Below are 14,144 nucleotides of genomic sequence, written 5' to 3'. Positions count from 1 at the left end.
CTAGATGGCATAAGTGTAACTTTTGATGCAGAAAACTAAATTCAGCATTTCTTTGCAAGGTTAAGGTTCTGGGATGAGCGATCTTGGACAGGCATAAAACCATCCACCAGCACCATCTTGGAGCCCAGCAGATCTTGGCATGCCAGGCTGTGCTCTGGCTGGGCTGCATGCTGTGGAATCCTCCGTGGCTCCCATTGGGCCATGCAGTAGGTGAAGCCCTTCCAGGCATGCCACAAGGCACACCCTGAACCCTGTCTGACCTCACAGCACCTGAGCACCTACCCCAGTTGCCCAGCTGGGATTGGGGCTGATGGTTATGATGCACAAGCTGGTACCAGCTGGGGAGCACTACAGCCCTCTGGCACCAACACAGAAAGTGAATTGATAAGAAGGGAGCAGCTGCCGGAATCACTAACGTCAGGCAAATATCAAATCAGGGCAAACCAAAGGAAAAACTGTGCCCAGAGACATGGCATCCAGTGCCCGGCCTCACCACCCGCTGCCTGGGGACGGGGGCTCGGAGGCACAGCCCCATCCTGGAGGAGAGCTGCCGAGGGGCACAGATGGCCCATAGGAGTGGTGCTAAATGTGGCAGTATCCGCTGAGCTGGGAGGAAAGATGCTATTCTGGGGCCGGGCTGCTGACGTGCACGGGGCGCACTGCTGTGACGGACATGGGAGGAACATCCCTGCAGAAACCAACCCTGGGTTGTCACCGAGGAGCCCCGCCGTGCACCCAGGCTCACCCTGGGGTGCTGCTGCTTCTGGCTGTGCTGTGCTGTGCTTGCTGCCCGCAGGGTGCCCCTGGGGTTGGGGCTGGAGCTGCACTGCACCGTGCAATCTGCTGCATTGACAGCAAGTGAGCAGCAAAAGCCCCGCGTCAGCGCTAAGCCCACCTGGCATTCATAAATTACAGCGCGTGAGACGTTCACCCTTGAACCAGATGCTTTTGAGAGCATCAAGCAACGCAGGCAATTGAGGACGGAGCGAGCCAAATCCCTGGGGCCCCACAGTGCGCGGGGGCAAAGCAGGGCTGGGGTCACAGCTTTGGGTGGGGCTGTGGCTATAGGTGTGGGCAGGGGGTCAGCCACCAGCTCAACCCCACCCCTGTACCACTGCCTTTGCATGGAGCCTCTGGCACGCAGCTCTTGGAGTCGGTGCTCTCATCGAAGCTGCTCCAGCTAAATCAAGTTTTATTGAACTTGACTACATTTTAGAGATAAAGACTCCAGGTTTACAAATAAATATTTAACAACCTTTCCTGCTGCTAAAAGAGTTGCTTATCCAGACCCCGGGCTCTGCGCTAAGTGTTCCTGTAGCTATCTGCAAAGCAGCAAAACAAAGGGAGAAGCTTTAATTTGCCAACCACGTTTGTTCCCATTTCTGCCTCTCTCCATCACTCCCTCTGCGTCCAGTTCACGTTCATGGCCTCTTCCCTCCATCTCCCCGCTCCCACCCCAGGTGGGATGGCACCATCTCCCTGCTCGGGAATGCACAGCGCTCCGGGGGGTTGCACAGAAGGATCTCTGAGCTGCAGGATCTGCTTTCAGCTGCTCCGAGATGGAGCCTGGAATAGGTGCACCGCAACCTGATCTGCCATGGCAGTTGCTCCGGGGCTGTAAAAGAGCATGAAGAAGTATCCAAGATGCAAATCCCCTTCCGGCACCAACACGGCCTGGCTGGCACCAGGTGCCCACAGCTTCCAACCCATGGGACTGCTGTGCAAAGGGCTTCCCCATGGCTATGGTTCTTCCTCCCCAAGTGCAGCAGCCCCATTGCCCCAGGGCAGTAAGTCAGCAGGGTGCTGGCAAGGAAATCCCATCAGTTCTGTGGTTCTGCTGAAGCCCTCTTGCTGAGATCACAGCTGTGCAGAGCTACTCACCCTCCTCACACCTTTGCTCCCTCATTTTTCAAGGTTTTTTTCTCTCTTTGGCTACACATGCTTCAGTGACCCATCAGCAAAGAAAACATCCTGACAAGTGATCAATAAGTAATTGCAAAGGCAGCTGTGGATGCCTCGGGTGCAGAGCCCTGAGCTAGCAGGAGATAAATGAGCACGGGAAGGTGCAGCACACCGTGGAGCTCAGGCTGAGAGCCTGTCTTGCTCCGTGCACACCAAACTGCTGCAGTCAGGTCAAGGGCCGCCCGCAGCTGAGCAGTGCCTGGAGGGCTGTGTCTGTTGGATGTCCCCTGAGGGTCTGCCCTGGGAGCAGTGCCCTGGGGATGTTTCAGGCTTGGTCAGCAGGAGAATAGGAGGTGTATAGTGCGAAGGATCACAGAACCATTAGGGTTGGCAAAGGCCTTCAAAATCACCTTGCCCAACGCCAGCCCATCCCACCATGCACACTGTCCACATCCCTGAGCAGCTCCTTTGAGCCTCCTCTTCTCCACACTGACCCATCCCAGCTCCCTCAGCAGCTCCCCATAACAGCTGTGACTCAGACCTCTCACAGCTCTGTTCTCCTCTCTGGACACATTGCAGGGGCCCAATGGACAGTGAAAGGTCCAACACTGCACTCAACTTGCAGCCTCACCAGAGCCCAGTACAGAGGGACAAACACCTCCCCAGTCCAAGGACATGCACCAGCTGTCCAAATGTGGCTTCTCATTTTATTTATGGCAGCGAGCCTCCCCTCTGAGAGACCCACCTTTGGGGTCATGGGCTGCTGCAGGCGCTCAGCACAAGGCACTCAGCTCTGGTAGAGCTTTGTGCTTCCCTGCATGTAGCAGTGGAAAGGGGATGGAAAAAACCTTGGACTATGGAAACATTTGCACCGGAGCAACCAAGGAGCATCTCCTGGGAGAGGCGCCAGGGTCACACTGACATTGGGAAGGCAGCACTCACCTCACCGTGCCCTTATGGGACAGAGGCAGCTGTCGGAGCCCATCCACCAACCCACTCAGTGCTGTGGGGTCAGGGCAGCATACCCTACTGTGCAGCCCGGAGCATGCCTCGCTGTGCAGAGTCTGGGTCCCCCACCCCTGCATCCCAGCCCTGCTCTGAGGTGAAGCCCCGGATGGAGGCACTGATGCTACGCAGACACAGCAGATGGGGACCAGGCTCATCCCAGCCCCACGGAGCAATGCTGCTGCTGCCGGAGACCGTGGGCACATCCATTACGTTACATTTAAGGTCAGCCCGTACTCACAGCACCGCTTCTGTTCCCACGCCTTATCCTAAAATACACCCACAACCAGCGTAATGCCCTAAAAAAAGGCTGATCCGGAGCACCGCGTCGTTCCCCGGAAACCTTTAGGATAACAGCAAAAGGATTTCAGAGGACAACAGCCCCACAGCTCCAGGGAAGCTGCTGATTTACCTCTGGTTGGGACTAGACCTGGTATTATCACATTGCTGCCCCAAATGAGAGATCCCACAGCCCTCTGGGAGGGGCTGACCGCAGAGCAGGGGAGCATCGCTGTGCCCCCTCCTTCACCTCCTGCCCAAAGCCTTCCTGTGAGCCACATCTCCACCTGTCCCAGTCATTGCTTCCGTCATGCAATAATGAACACAGTGCTGCAGGAATGTCCAGAAAGAGGGAAATGGAGGAAAAAAGGCAGCAAAGGAAAGCAGGAGTGATGGTGAACATAGAGAAGACTCCTCTTCCCAGCCTGGCTTTTATGATGATTTCACACGTAGAATTCCTTTTTCTTCTTTCCCCTTTCTTGCTTGTTTGATTTCTGCATTATTTATGGCTTGTCTTCGGGGCCTCTATTTGTTGTTATTGTTTCATCCGACAATAAAACGCATTAGATACAAACAACGAGCACAGAGCCGCGGCGGAGCCCTGTCCTACACCATTGGATGGGGCCGGTGTGCACACCCCCAGCCTGACCCCATGGCTGCAGGGTGCAATGGGATGGCATGGCAGGAGCAGGGCTGTCCTCAGGGCAGGAGCAGGGCTGTTCCCACAGCACAGAGCTGCCTTCAGCGCGGTGCTGCGCGGCGCTTTGGTTTTGTTCCGCCTGAGCTGAAAGCGATGCTTTCCACCCCTTCCTCCTCCTCCCCAGCGGTGGTGATAATAACACAGAGGCTGCACTCCGGGCTGTATGTGAGAACAAAAGTAATCACGTGGAAACGCAGCGCATGGAAATTAAATCGGAAATGCAAGGCCAGGGGTTTCCATTTCGGTTCAGCTTCCGTATCGTTTCCCATTGAAAAGGATAAACAGAGTGAGTGCCAATCAGCCTAATGGCAGCACCTAATGGCAGCACAATTCCATATTTCCCAGAGCAAATCACAGCTCCGGCCCAGGGCTCAGAGCCAGCTCCATGGGACAGCCATGGCACAGCACAGCCTGTGGGCAGGGAGGGGTTCTTGCTGCACCCAATGTGCCCATGTGAGAGGAGGGAGCACCCAGCAGTGCACGTGTCCAGGCTCTGCCCCCCACCCCCTGGGTGCCTCCGGGTCTGCACTGGCTGTTTCCCATTTCACACTCAACATCTCCAATCTCAACAATGAGCTGGAAGAATGGATTGCACCAAAATATTTCTGCTTCTCTCTCCAGCGAGAATTCCCCATCAGAGACCAATCCAATTAAGGTGCTGGTTATGAAATTATCCGTAATTACAAGAGCAATATTTAACGGTTTGCGTTCTGATGAAGAAACGGGACGGAAATGATAAAAAAAATAACAACAACAGAAACTGACCCATAATAATTTGTGGGTCCAAGTGAGATAAGTGAGAGCAGTGTGGGGCAGTGGGAAGGCTGGGGCTGGGCTGCACCTGCCTGTCCCCAAAGCGTGGCATTGACCCCAATGGACGGTTTGGGGGGCACCGCCATGTGGGCATCACCTGGACCCCATCAGGAAATGTGGGCAGAGAGAAGAGGGAGGCCTCAAGGCAGGCCGAGGGTGCAGCCCCAGCAGCACGCAGAGCAGGGGCACGTGGCAGTGGCACGGAACGCTCTGCATGTGGCCGTTCCCCTCCGCAGCTCCAATTTCTCCTCCCCCAGGTGGAGAGAGAGAGAAGGGGGGGAAAAATGGGCTTGGAAGAAAATTGAGGCCACGGCCTTCGGTTGGTTTCTCCCTTTATTTTCCTTGATTTGAGTTAAACACCCGCAGCTCACTGCTCTCCCCTCACAGGAGCCACGTTATCCCTCTGCCCACCCAAAGCTCTGCCAGGACAGACCCCACCAACCTTCACCCTGTGCCATCAGGAGGGCTGCCATACAAACCAGCAGCACACCCTGCCCAGTGCCGGTGTCCAGGGGCAGCACCTCACACATCCATCAGCTCTCACTGAGCCATGATGGGCTGCGTTTGCTTTAGGATCCAGCGACTGTAATTATGCTGCAATTACGCTGTGATTGTGGCGATATTATAAAGTGATTTATCAACCCCTGAAATGAAAGCTCACGTCAGAGGGTTTTACACTTGTTACGTGCAGCGAGCAGTGCAAACTTTGGCATCCTTACGGCGACCGTCTTAAACGGGAAAGCAAAGGAACAATAAGTCATTCCGTCGTGCCGTTCACCTTCCGGTGATATGAAGCAGTAGTAATTAGTGGTATCGCGGAGTAATTGCGTTACAGGTGTGGAATAACGGCAGCACGGTGCTGTATCACGGAGGTACAACCGCCTGCATTGTAACGAATCCCCCCAGCCAAGTGCCCGGGGTGCGCGCCCCTTCCCATCCCGGCGCACGGAACTCCTGCAGCACCGCCCTCCTGAGCCCCACCGGAGCCCCCGAGCGGTACCACGGCTCCGGCACCGCACCGGGACGGGAACCCCTCGGGGTACCCGGTGCTCTGCACGGGGCCTCTGCGGCTGCCGGGGGAGCTGCAGGAAGGGCCGTTTGGTGGGGAAGGGCTGCCTGGGCACCGCCGGGCACCGCTGGGTTTGGGGCGCAGCTGAGCCCACAGCGAGGAAAGCCGCTCGCACGGAGCCCGCAGGCGTTGGCCGCACATCGCTCCCTCCCTCCCGGCAGAAACCCTTCAGCGGCATCAGCGCTCCCACCTCAGCCCGGAGGTGGCACCTCCAGCCGCGCGGCTGCCTCGCGATCCGGGCTGTCAGCGCTCGGCGAGGAGCAAGGTGAAAAATCCGAGCACCCACGGACAGCAGCGGAGCAACAAGCGGCGGCCGGGGAGCGGTGGGGGCAGCCCTCGTGCCGTCCTGCCCCGAGAGCCCCTTCACCATTAACCCCTTCTCCTCCTGCCGGGCGCAAACCGAGGGCGAAGCGCTGTCAGCGTTACGTCCCCGCCGCTCTCCCTCCAATTCGGAGCCCGGGCGGAGGGACCCTTCAGCGCCCCGGTTTCCCTCTCAGCCCTCAGCCCTCCCACCTGCCGGCACCTCCCCGCGGCCCCGCGTCCATGAGCGCGATGGCGACGGAGGGCACAGCGATACCCCCCACCCGGGGCCGGGCGGCGCGTCCCTGCCAGCCCCCGCACGGGGCCGGGCGCAGCCGAGGGGCGCGTTTCCCCGGCCCCGGATGGCGACGCTGGGGCAGCCGCCGTTCTCCGGCTCCGCAGCCCTCCCTGGCGGGGAGCGTTGCCCCGGCCGTACCCCACCTGCGTGTGTAATCCGCTGCCGGGCGGCTCGGCTCCTCCATCCGGGGAGCGGGAGGGCTGCCCCTCGGGATGCGGCTGCGGGCAGGGCGGGGCGGGGGCCGGGGGAGCGGCGAGGAGGGCTGCCGGCAGGAGAGGGGCGGCGGGGGCGGCCACCGGCGGGGCCCGGGGTACGCGTCCCCTCCTCCCCACCCCCCCCACCCCCGGCCCGGCAGCCCGGCTCCCCTGCTCGCCCCGCGCCCCCTCCCTCCCGGCATCGCCTCCCCGCTTACCTGCATCTCATCCTCGCCGGCGATCTCCTTCGGTCAGAAATGGCATCTCCCCCGGCCCCCACCCCCTCCGCCAAAATCTCCACCTGCAGTAACGCAGCTCCCCCTCTCCGCAGCGGCCGCACGGGAAGGCGGCGGCTCTGCCGGCTCGTGGGTCCGCCCGGCTCCGGCCGCCCCCGGCTCCGCTCCGGCACGGGGAGCTGCGGGGCCGCCCTTAGGGACGTACCGCGGCCGGCGGCCTCCCCTCCGCGCCCGGCGCCGTGCTGCGGGGCGGCGGCATGGCCCCGCCGGAGGATGGCACGGCCCGGGCTCCGGCTCTGCTTCGGCGCGGCCGGGCTGGGGCTGGGGCTGCAGCCGGAGCCGGAGCAGCCGCCGCCGCCGCCGCGCCGGCCCCCGCCTCCCCTCCGGGAGGAGTCGCCGGCGGGCGCGGGGCGGTGCGCGGAGCCGAGCGGGTCGGTGCGGAGCCGCCGTCAGTCCCCTCCTCCCGCCGCCTCCCCCGCACCGAGGGGCGGTGGGTTCGGGGCTGCGGGAGCGGCGCCCCCAGGGGTCGGGGCCGCGCGTCGCCTCTGCCCCCCGCTCCGCTCCGCTCCTCTCTCCTCGCCGCAGCCCCGCACCGGAGCGGGAGGACGGGGCGATGGGGCGATGAGCCGGGGGAGCTCTGCGGGCGCGGGGCTGAGCGCTGCCGGGCCCCAGGGATCCCCAGCAGCCGGCCCTCCGCGCTGTGCCCGCCGCGTCACCCCTGCCCCGGTGGGTATTGATTTATCGAGCGGCATCGGCCCCTCTTCTATCGAAGGCCGGTATTACTGGTGATAGCCAACACCGACTTTGCTCCCGACGTGCACTTTCCCCTCCCGCCTCCTCTCAGCGGGGCTCTCCTGGGGGAGCAGCCCGGTAAGGTCCCGCATGGCCAAGCTGGGTGCGAGGCGGCCGCTCCAGCAGCCCACAGCCATCGCCGTGGGGCTGGGCATCCCGCGCTGAGCCCCGGGGTCCTTCCCTCGGGCGGCCCTAAAGCCCGTGGGAGCTTTTGAGGAAGAGGATGGCTTGGCCTTCCTCCACGAGCCATTAACTGCGCGCAGGGCTGGGGATTCCCATACAGACAGGCTCCCTCCGTGGGCTGCGTGCCCGGCAGCCACCCGGCCCCTGGGGAGGGCGTTGGGGCAAACCCCGTGCTGCTGCTCCCCCGGGGCCTGCAGAGCAGCAGCGATCCTCCAGCTCCGAGCAGCACGGGAACAAACAAGGGGTGGGCACCGGCAGCTCGCCCGCTGCAGCTGAGTCAGCCGGCAGTGCCGCTGCCCACCCGCCGGCTGCCCGCTCCTGGCACACGCGGGGAGCGCGGAGCAGCGCAGCCCCTCTCGGTGCAGCTCAGACCTTTCCTCGTGCGGATCGATGCCTCCTATTATGACGGCTATTTCAGCGATGCCATCGATGTTAATAGCACTTCACCAACACAGACAATGCCGGCGAGCTGAATGCATCCAGGAAGAAAAAAGCAGAGGACAAAAGACAGGCTAAGAGCACTGAATGCTGTTTTCAGTTCTTTTCCCCCCTCCTCCCAACACACACCGTTAAAACCCCACTAAAGTGCCGGGCACTGCGCGTTCGGTAACAGCGCTCCAGAATCATTCCTGGCATTGTCTGGTGCACGAGAGGGGGACTTCGCCTCGGCCGTGCCGCACAGCCGCGCTGCTATGCGCTGCCGGGAAGCAGGGGGCCTCCCAACACCGCCTTTGCAACAGCCATCCCCGCCCCGTGGCACACAAGGGACGAGGATGGAGCTTAGCAAGGGGGCACGGACAGCCGTGTCCCCCCCAGGGCACCGGGGCCGAGCTGGCAGGAGGGGGACGGGTTTTCATCCCTCCCGTTATTATTATAGTTCCTTCTCTTTTCAGTTTTTCACACTTTTGCCTTAACGAGCTGAGCTGAGAAAATCCATGCAAATGCCAGGCACAGATAAGATGCGCCGCACCTTGAAGCACTGCCAGCATCGGCTCCGGGAGCACCACATCCACCGCCCGCCCCTCTGCAGCGCTCCCACGGGGTGGGGGCCGCAATCCGCAGCTGCCCAGCACCGTGCACACCGTGGGGCTGCTGGGGCAGAGCGTGCCTTGCAGGATGGAGCTCTCCTCCTCGGAGGTGGTGGCATTTGGGGATGTGTGTGGGGAGCGGGATGAGGGGTAAGGCGGGATCTTCCTCTCCCCCGTCCCCGCGGCCATCTGGCCGTGTGCTGGTGCCTCCTCGCAGCAGGCTGAGTCAGTCCAGTGGCTTCTCATTACCAGCTGGAGGGAGTCCAGATTCCTCATGGTACGCCCGCTCCTGAGCAAAACTGAGGCTGGTTATCGAGTATTATCATAATGGTTTCTCTCTGTACTGCCTCGTGCCTTGCCCTGGCCTGCCAATGGACATGGAGCAGGACGTGCCCCAATCCCATACACCCCAAATCTTCCAACCTTCAGCCAGAGCTGGAGCTCGACCCAAAGCCCAGCAGCGCTGCTGTACGACAGGCTCCATTCAGCCCTGGAGCTCATTGACACATATGCAGAAGGTATTAATAATATCGAGCATCTCCTCTCCTATTGTAGCCCACATCCAGGAGATGAAAGATAATTTCTGGGACAAGGAAGTTATGACAGTGACAGCTTTTTAACAGCCTGGCACAAGAATAGGAGCGGCACAATGGGACAAAGCGATGATTAAAGCTCTCAGCACAAAGCAGAGAGGGCCAGGAGAGCGCAGTGAGCACGGGGGGGGTGAAGGGGGGACACAGCGGAGTCGTGTCAAGAACCAGCCCTGAAAGAAAGCTGAGGGGGGGGTGGTGCAGGGGAAGGGACAAAGCTGGGGTCAAGGAGGTGGGGGAAGGAGCCCCTCAGCCCATGCTGTGATGGGGCCGGGCCCTGTGGCTGTGCCAGGTGCATGGTGGTAATTCCTGAACCATGGCGGTGTCATCATGACCAATATTTGGTGTTTCTTTGCACACGCACGCACTCCCCTCATGTACACAGAGCATGTAAACAGCCGCCTAGTGACATTTGCACGCCCAATTACACCTGTGTATCATTGATTTACATGCACAGTTGGAGAGCAATTAAAACACTGGAGCCTGTTTCGCACTTTCCCACGGCCGCCACAGGGCAAGTTTTGGCCCCATCCCTCGGGCTCACACCTCTGCTGCTCCCCATGGTTCAGCACAGAGCCCAGCACTGCCGTGTGCCCACAGTGTGCCAGGCAGTGCCAAGCTGTGCCTGTGCTCAGCACACCAGGCCCTGCCACCACCCTCACAGCACATGGATGCTCAGCCCTGGGCAGCATTGCCTGGCACCTTCCCAAAAGGGATTAAAGGCAGGGAGTGAGAAACATAAATGCTCGTGTAATTATGTGCAAAAAGCCCCTTAATAATTTATAGAGGGAGAGGGTAAATATCTCCATGCGTTATCCGAGTGTGGCTTGTTGTCCCGTTGGCTAATACCCAGCGTGCACGCATGGCAGCCTTTATCCGGGAGGCTGCTCTGCCCTTAATACCTGCTATAAATTATTGAATTTATAAAGAGGAAAGCAGGTGTCATGTCATTCCTACACAGTGCTCATTCGTTACAGCTAACGAAGGTGGGGAGCAATGGTTTCCTCTCCCTTGTGGCTGCCGGCAGAGATGTGACACAGCATAGAGGGTACAGGCATGGCAGCACCCGTGCCCCGGACAGATGGATGGATGGATGGATGGATGGATGGATGGATGGATGGATGGATGGACGGACAGATGGCACAGCAAACACAGGGGGTGGGGACACGAAGCACCTTCCCGCGGGCGCACAGCTGAGTCAGGCAGCACGTGGCTGGGTGCAGGAAGGCAGTGAGCACCCAGCAGCCCCCACACAGCCCCCATGCAGCCCTGCCCCAGCCCCATGCTGTGGGCCGGGTGCCGTGCTGCAAGCAGCTGGCTCGGGGGTTCTGGGGGACGAGGTGCTTTGGAGCTGAGCCCCCACGCGCACCTCTCCAAATATAGCATGTGTGCATTGGAAAACAGACACGGCACCAGGGGGATGCGGAGAGATACCCACAGCACCGGGCTGCCGGCTGCAGGGAGCTGCATGATGGATGGGGGATCCCAAAGAAAGGCCTCGCAGGTATGGGAAGAGGGAGCTGAAACTATTGATAATCAATTAACTCCTTCAATTACAGGAGCCTAATGAGGTAGCGCAAAGTCAGCCCTCATGAACATCGGTTTAATAGAGGCGCTTCCTCGGGGCGCTCCGTTTTGACTTAATCTTTACAGGGTAGGAAACACAGTGAAGGCAGCAAGCAATTAGTGCCATATAACGAGCACTTGCTGCAGGCTCTGGGAGCAGTGTGGGGCATCTCCATTAGGGACAGCAGTGCGGGGGGATGCAATGCAGGGACTGGGAGTGGAGCTCTGAGCTCACGGTGCCGGGATGCTGCTGGATGCATCACTTGCTGTTAGATGAAGTGAATGTCACAGGGCCCAGCTCTCCCCACAGGCAGCTGTTTTTTTTCCCTTTTTTGGTGATGGCAGCGCAAGTGACAAAATGAATGTCACTGCCTGCCGGCCCTGGTGCCTCATTGGAAACCTGCTGGGGCACTGGGAAAGGAGAGGTGCTGGCGGGGTGCTGCTCCTTGTGTTTAGCGCCAGCCCCAATAACCCTACAGTGCCCAGCATGGAGACAAAACCCACTCTGTGCCCTGAGCTACTCCTCCAGCAGCCTGACCAGGGGTACATGATGGGGAAGGGTGGTGAAGGAGCATGGTGGTCTCCCTGTTGGTTTGCATGCTGCTGAGCACCCTCAGCCAGCATAACAGCGGTGCCGTCCCTCTGCAGACACAGCTCTGCACTGACCGTGCTTGGGAGGGATTTGCATACTAAGGAGCCTCCAGCAGAGCAGAGGCAACCTAACATCTATTTCGGGTCTCAAAGCCAAAGACCATATTTCAAATCCGCTAATCAGGTGAGAACACGGCAAAATAACACAGCGAGGAGCTGGGGCTCATGGCAGCACTCCCTGCTCCACGGCCACATCCCCACAGCCCAGCAGCCATCAGCACTCACCAGGACACAGCTGCCAGGGGGCCCCACAACTCTCGTGGGGGTCAAGTCCCACATTTCTGCCCTGGGTCCATCTGCAGAGCTCCTCCCAGCAGCCACCCCTTGTGCTGCTCCCCAGAGGGGATGGGCAGAGCTTGATTCCTGAGCCCTTGATGACAGCACAGAGTCATAGAGTCACAGAGTCATAGAGTCATAGAATGGCTTGGATTGGAAGGGACCCCAAGGACCATCACGTTCCAACCCCCCGCCACAGGCAGGGCCACCAACCTCCAGATCTGTTACTACACCAGGCTGCCCAGGGCCTCCTATAACTTGGCCTTGCACACCTCCAGGGATGGGGCATCCACAGCCCCTCTGGGCAGCTGTTCCAGCACTTCACCACTCTCACTGTGAAGAAATTCCCCGATATCCAATCTACACCTTCCTTCCTTGAGCTTGATTCCTCTCCTGTTCATACAAGCCATCAGGTATGTGCAAGGCAGTGGGTGAGAGCAAGGAGACATGGGTGGCTATAGAGTGGGACACCAGTGTGAGATGCCCAGGGAGGTGGGTGGAGGCTGTGCTGCATGGGGATGTTCAAAGAGCCGCTGCCACCAGCAGCCACACAGCTCTGGGCACTGAGATGATTCTGCCCATTTCCTTGTTCGGTGGGTTTATTATAAGACTATTAGTGGATTCACTGAAATCCTTATGGTCCTGGAGCAGCACCTTCGTGGTGGCTCTGGGGCTGCAGAAGGGTTTGTTCCGTGTTCCCAGAGTGTGCCTGCAGCTGGGCAGACTGCATGGGGCACACGGGAGCCCAGCAGCCCCCAGCCCCACAGCAGCCCATATTGCAGGGCTGCTCTGCTGCATTCAGCAGATCCTTCCCTCCCCACCCTGCAGCCCATCCTCTGGCAGAGCCCTGGTGGGTTCCCTTGAGAGCATGTGGTGAGACCCAGCGTGAAACAACGGCAGATAATTAAGGGATTTGAGCGGGGTATGGAGGAGAGCGGGGAGCTTGCAACATCCATAAATAGCTCGCCTTGCCGAGCTGCTTAACTCCTTGCTTGTTCTTGCCAAAGAGCGGACCCCAAAGGGATGGTGCCTGTGCGTGAGCAGGGGTGGAAAGTTCACCAACGTATTTTTAAACCGTTCAAGCTTTACTCAGGCTGGGTGATACGTTATTGTGTGCGTGTCACTTGAAGGCTCCAATGAATGTATAAAAAAAAAAAAGAAGAAACAAGAAAGCACCATTTTGTCTCTCTAAACTCCCACCCCTCTGCTCCTACCCAAATAGCGTCAGGCTGGATCTGACAGGCGAACGGAACGCACCACGCTCATTCAAAGCCAAGTGAAATGCTCTCAGCTGCAGGGCAGAGCCCAAGGGCAGCAGGGTGTCAGCTCCAAAAATCACTGCTGCTCCCAGGGAGCCCAGGCAGGGCAGTGAAGGTGTGTGTGGCACGTGGAGATGGGGGCCTTCACATCATGGCATCCTTGTGTTGGAAGATGCCATCTTGTCCACTTCCCAGGGACACCCACAGCACATCAGGTGCTCAGAGCCCCCCAGCCTGACCTTGGCATCTGCAGCCATGGGGAGAGCTACTGTCTCTCTGGGCACCCTGTGCCAGTGCTCAGCTGCCTTGTGAGGTGTTGAACCCCACAAGGTTCTCCCAGGCCCACTGCTCATCCTATCCGGGTCCCTCTGGATGTTATCTCATCCCTCAAGCATGTCACCACACCACACAGCCTGGTGTCACTTGCAACCTGCTGAGGGTGCCCTCCATGCCATTGTCAGTGTCACTGATGGAGAAATTAAAGAGCACCAGTGCCAGGGCTGACCCCTGAGGGACACCACTCATTGCTGGTCTCCACCTGCACATTGGGCCATTGACCACTGCTCTCTGGGTACAATCTCACAGCCAGTTCCTCATCCATTGAACAGTCTGCCCATCAAACCCATCTTCCCAGTTCTGAGAGAGGGATGCTGTGGGGTCTGCATCAAAGGCCTTACTGAAGTCCAGGCAGATGACACCAGTGGCTCTTTCCTTGCCCACTGATGCGGTTACACCATTGCAGAAAGCCACATCACAGTGATGTATCTTCCCCAGACTATAGGAATGCTGGAAATGGCACCCCCAGCAGGTCTGGGTGATGCTCATGTTGGTACAATTGGGTTTCTTTGCTTGAAGACCACTCAGCCAGGCTGGGGCCACTCCTGCCATGGATGCTCACCATGAAGGATTAGAGAGGCCCGAACGAGAACGAAGGGCTTTGTGCTAGAAATTGAAAGTTGATGGAGTGTGTCATAGGAAAATGACAACAACCTACTGTACCTCG

General features: G+C 59.3%; 1 protein-coding gene across 5 annotated transcripts in view; it reads right to left on the bottom strand.

Moving 5' to 3' along the window:
- Window positions 1–14,144, bottom strand: part of LINGO1 (leucine rich repeat and Ig domain containing 1) — a 95,177-nt gene that overhangs the window by 3,720 nt on the left and 77,313 nt on the right. Inside the window, exon 1 of one of the 5 annotated variants that reach the window (XM_015872451.2) lies at window positions 6,779–7,078. The exons of 3 other annotated variants lie outside the window; for them this stretch is intronic. In XM_015872451.2, the coding sequence (XP_015727937.1) occupies window positions 6,779–6,784 (6 nt within the window). In that variant the 5' untranslated portion in view covers window positions 6,785–7,078. Of the gene's footprint in view, window positions 1–6,509; window positions 6,586–6,778; window positions 7,079–14,144 lie in introns of those variants that run through there. One more of the 5 variants, XM_015872453.2, reaches the window with a different exon arrangement.

The sequence above is a fragment of the Coturnix japonica genome, chromosome 10, assembly GCF_001577835.2.
Source record: "Coturnix japonica isolate 7356 chromosome 10, Coturnix japonica 2.1, whole genome shotgun sequence".
In the NCBI taxonomy this organism is placed as follows: Eukaryota; Metazoa; Chordata; class Aves; order Galliformes; family Phasianidae; genus Coturnix; species Coturnix japonica.
Note: the sequence above shows the minus strand (reverse complement) of the source record. Positions and strands in the feature narration are given on the sequence as shown.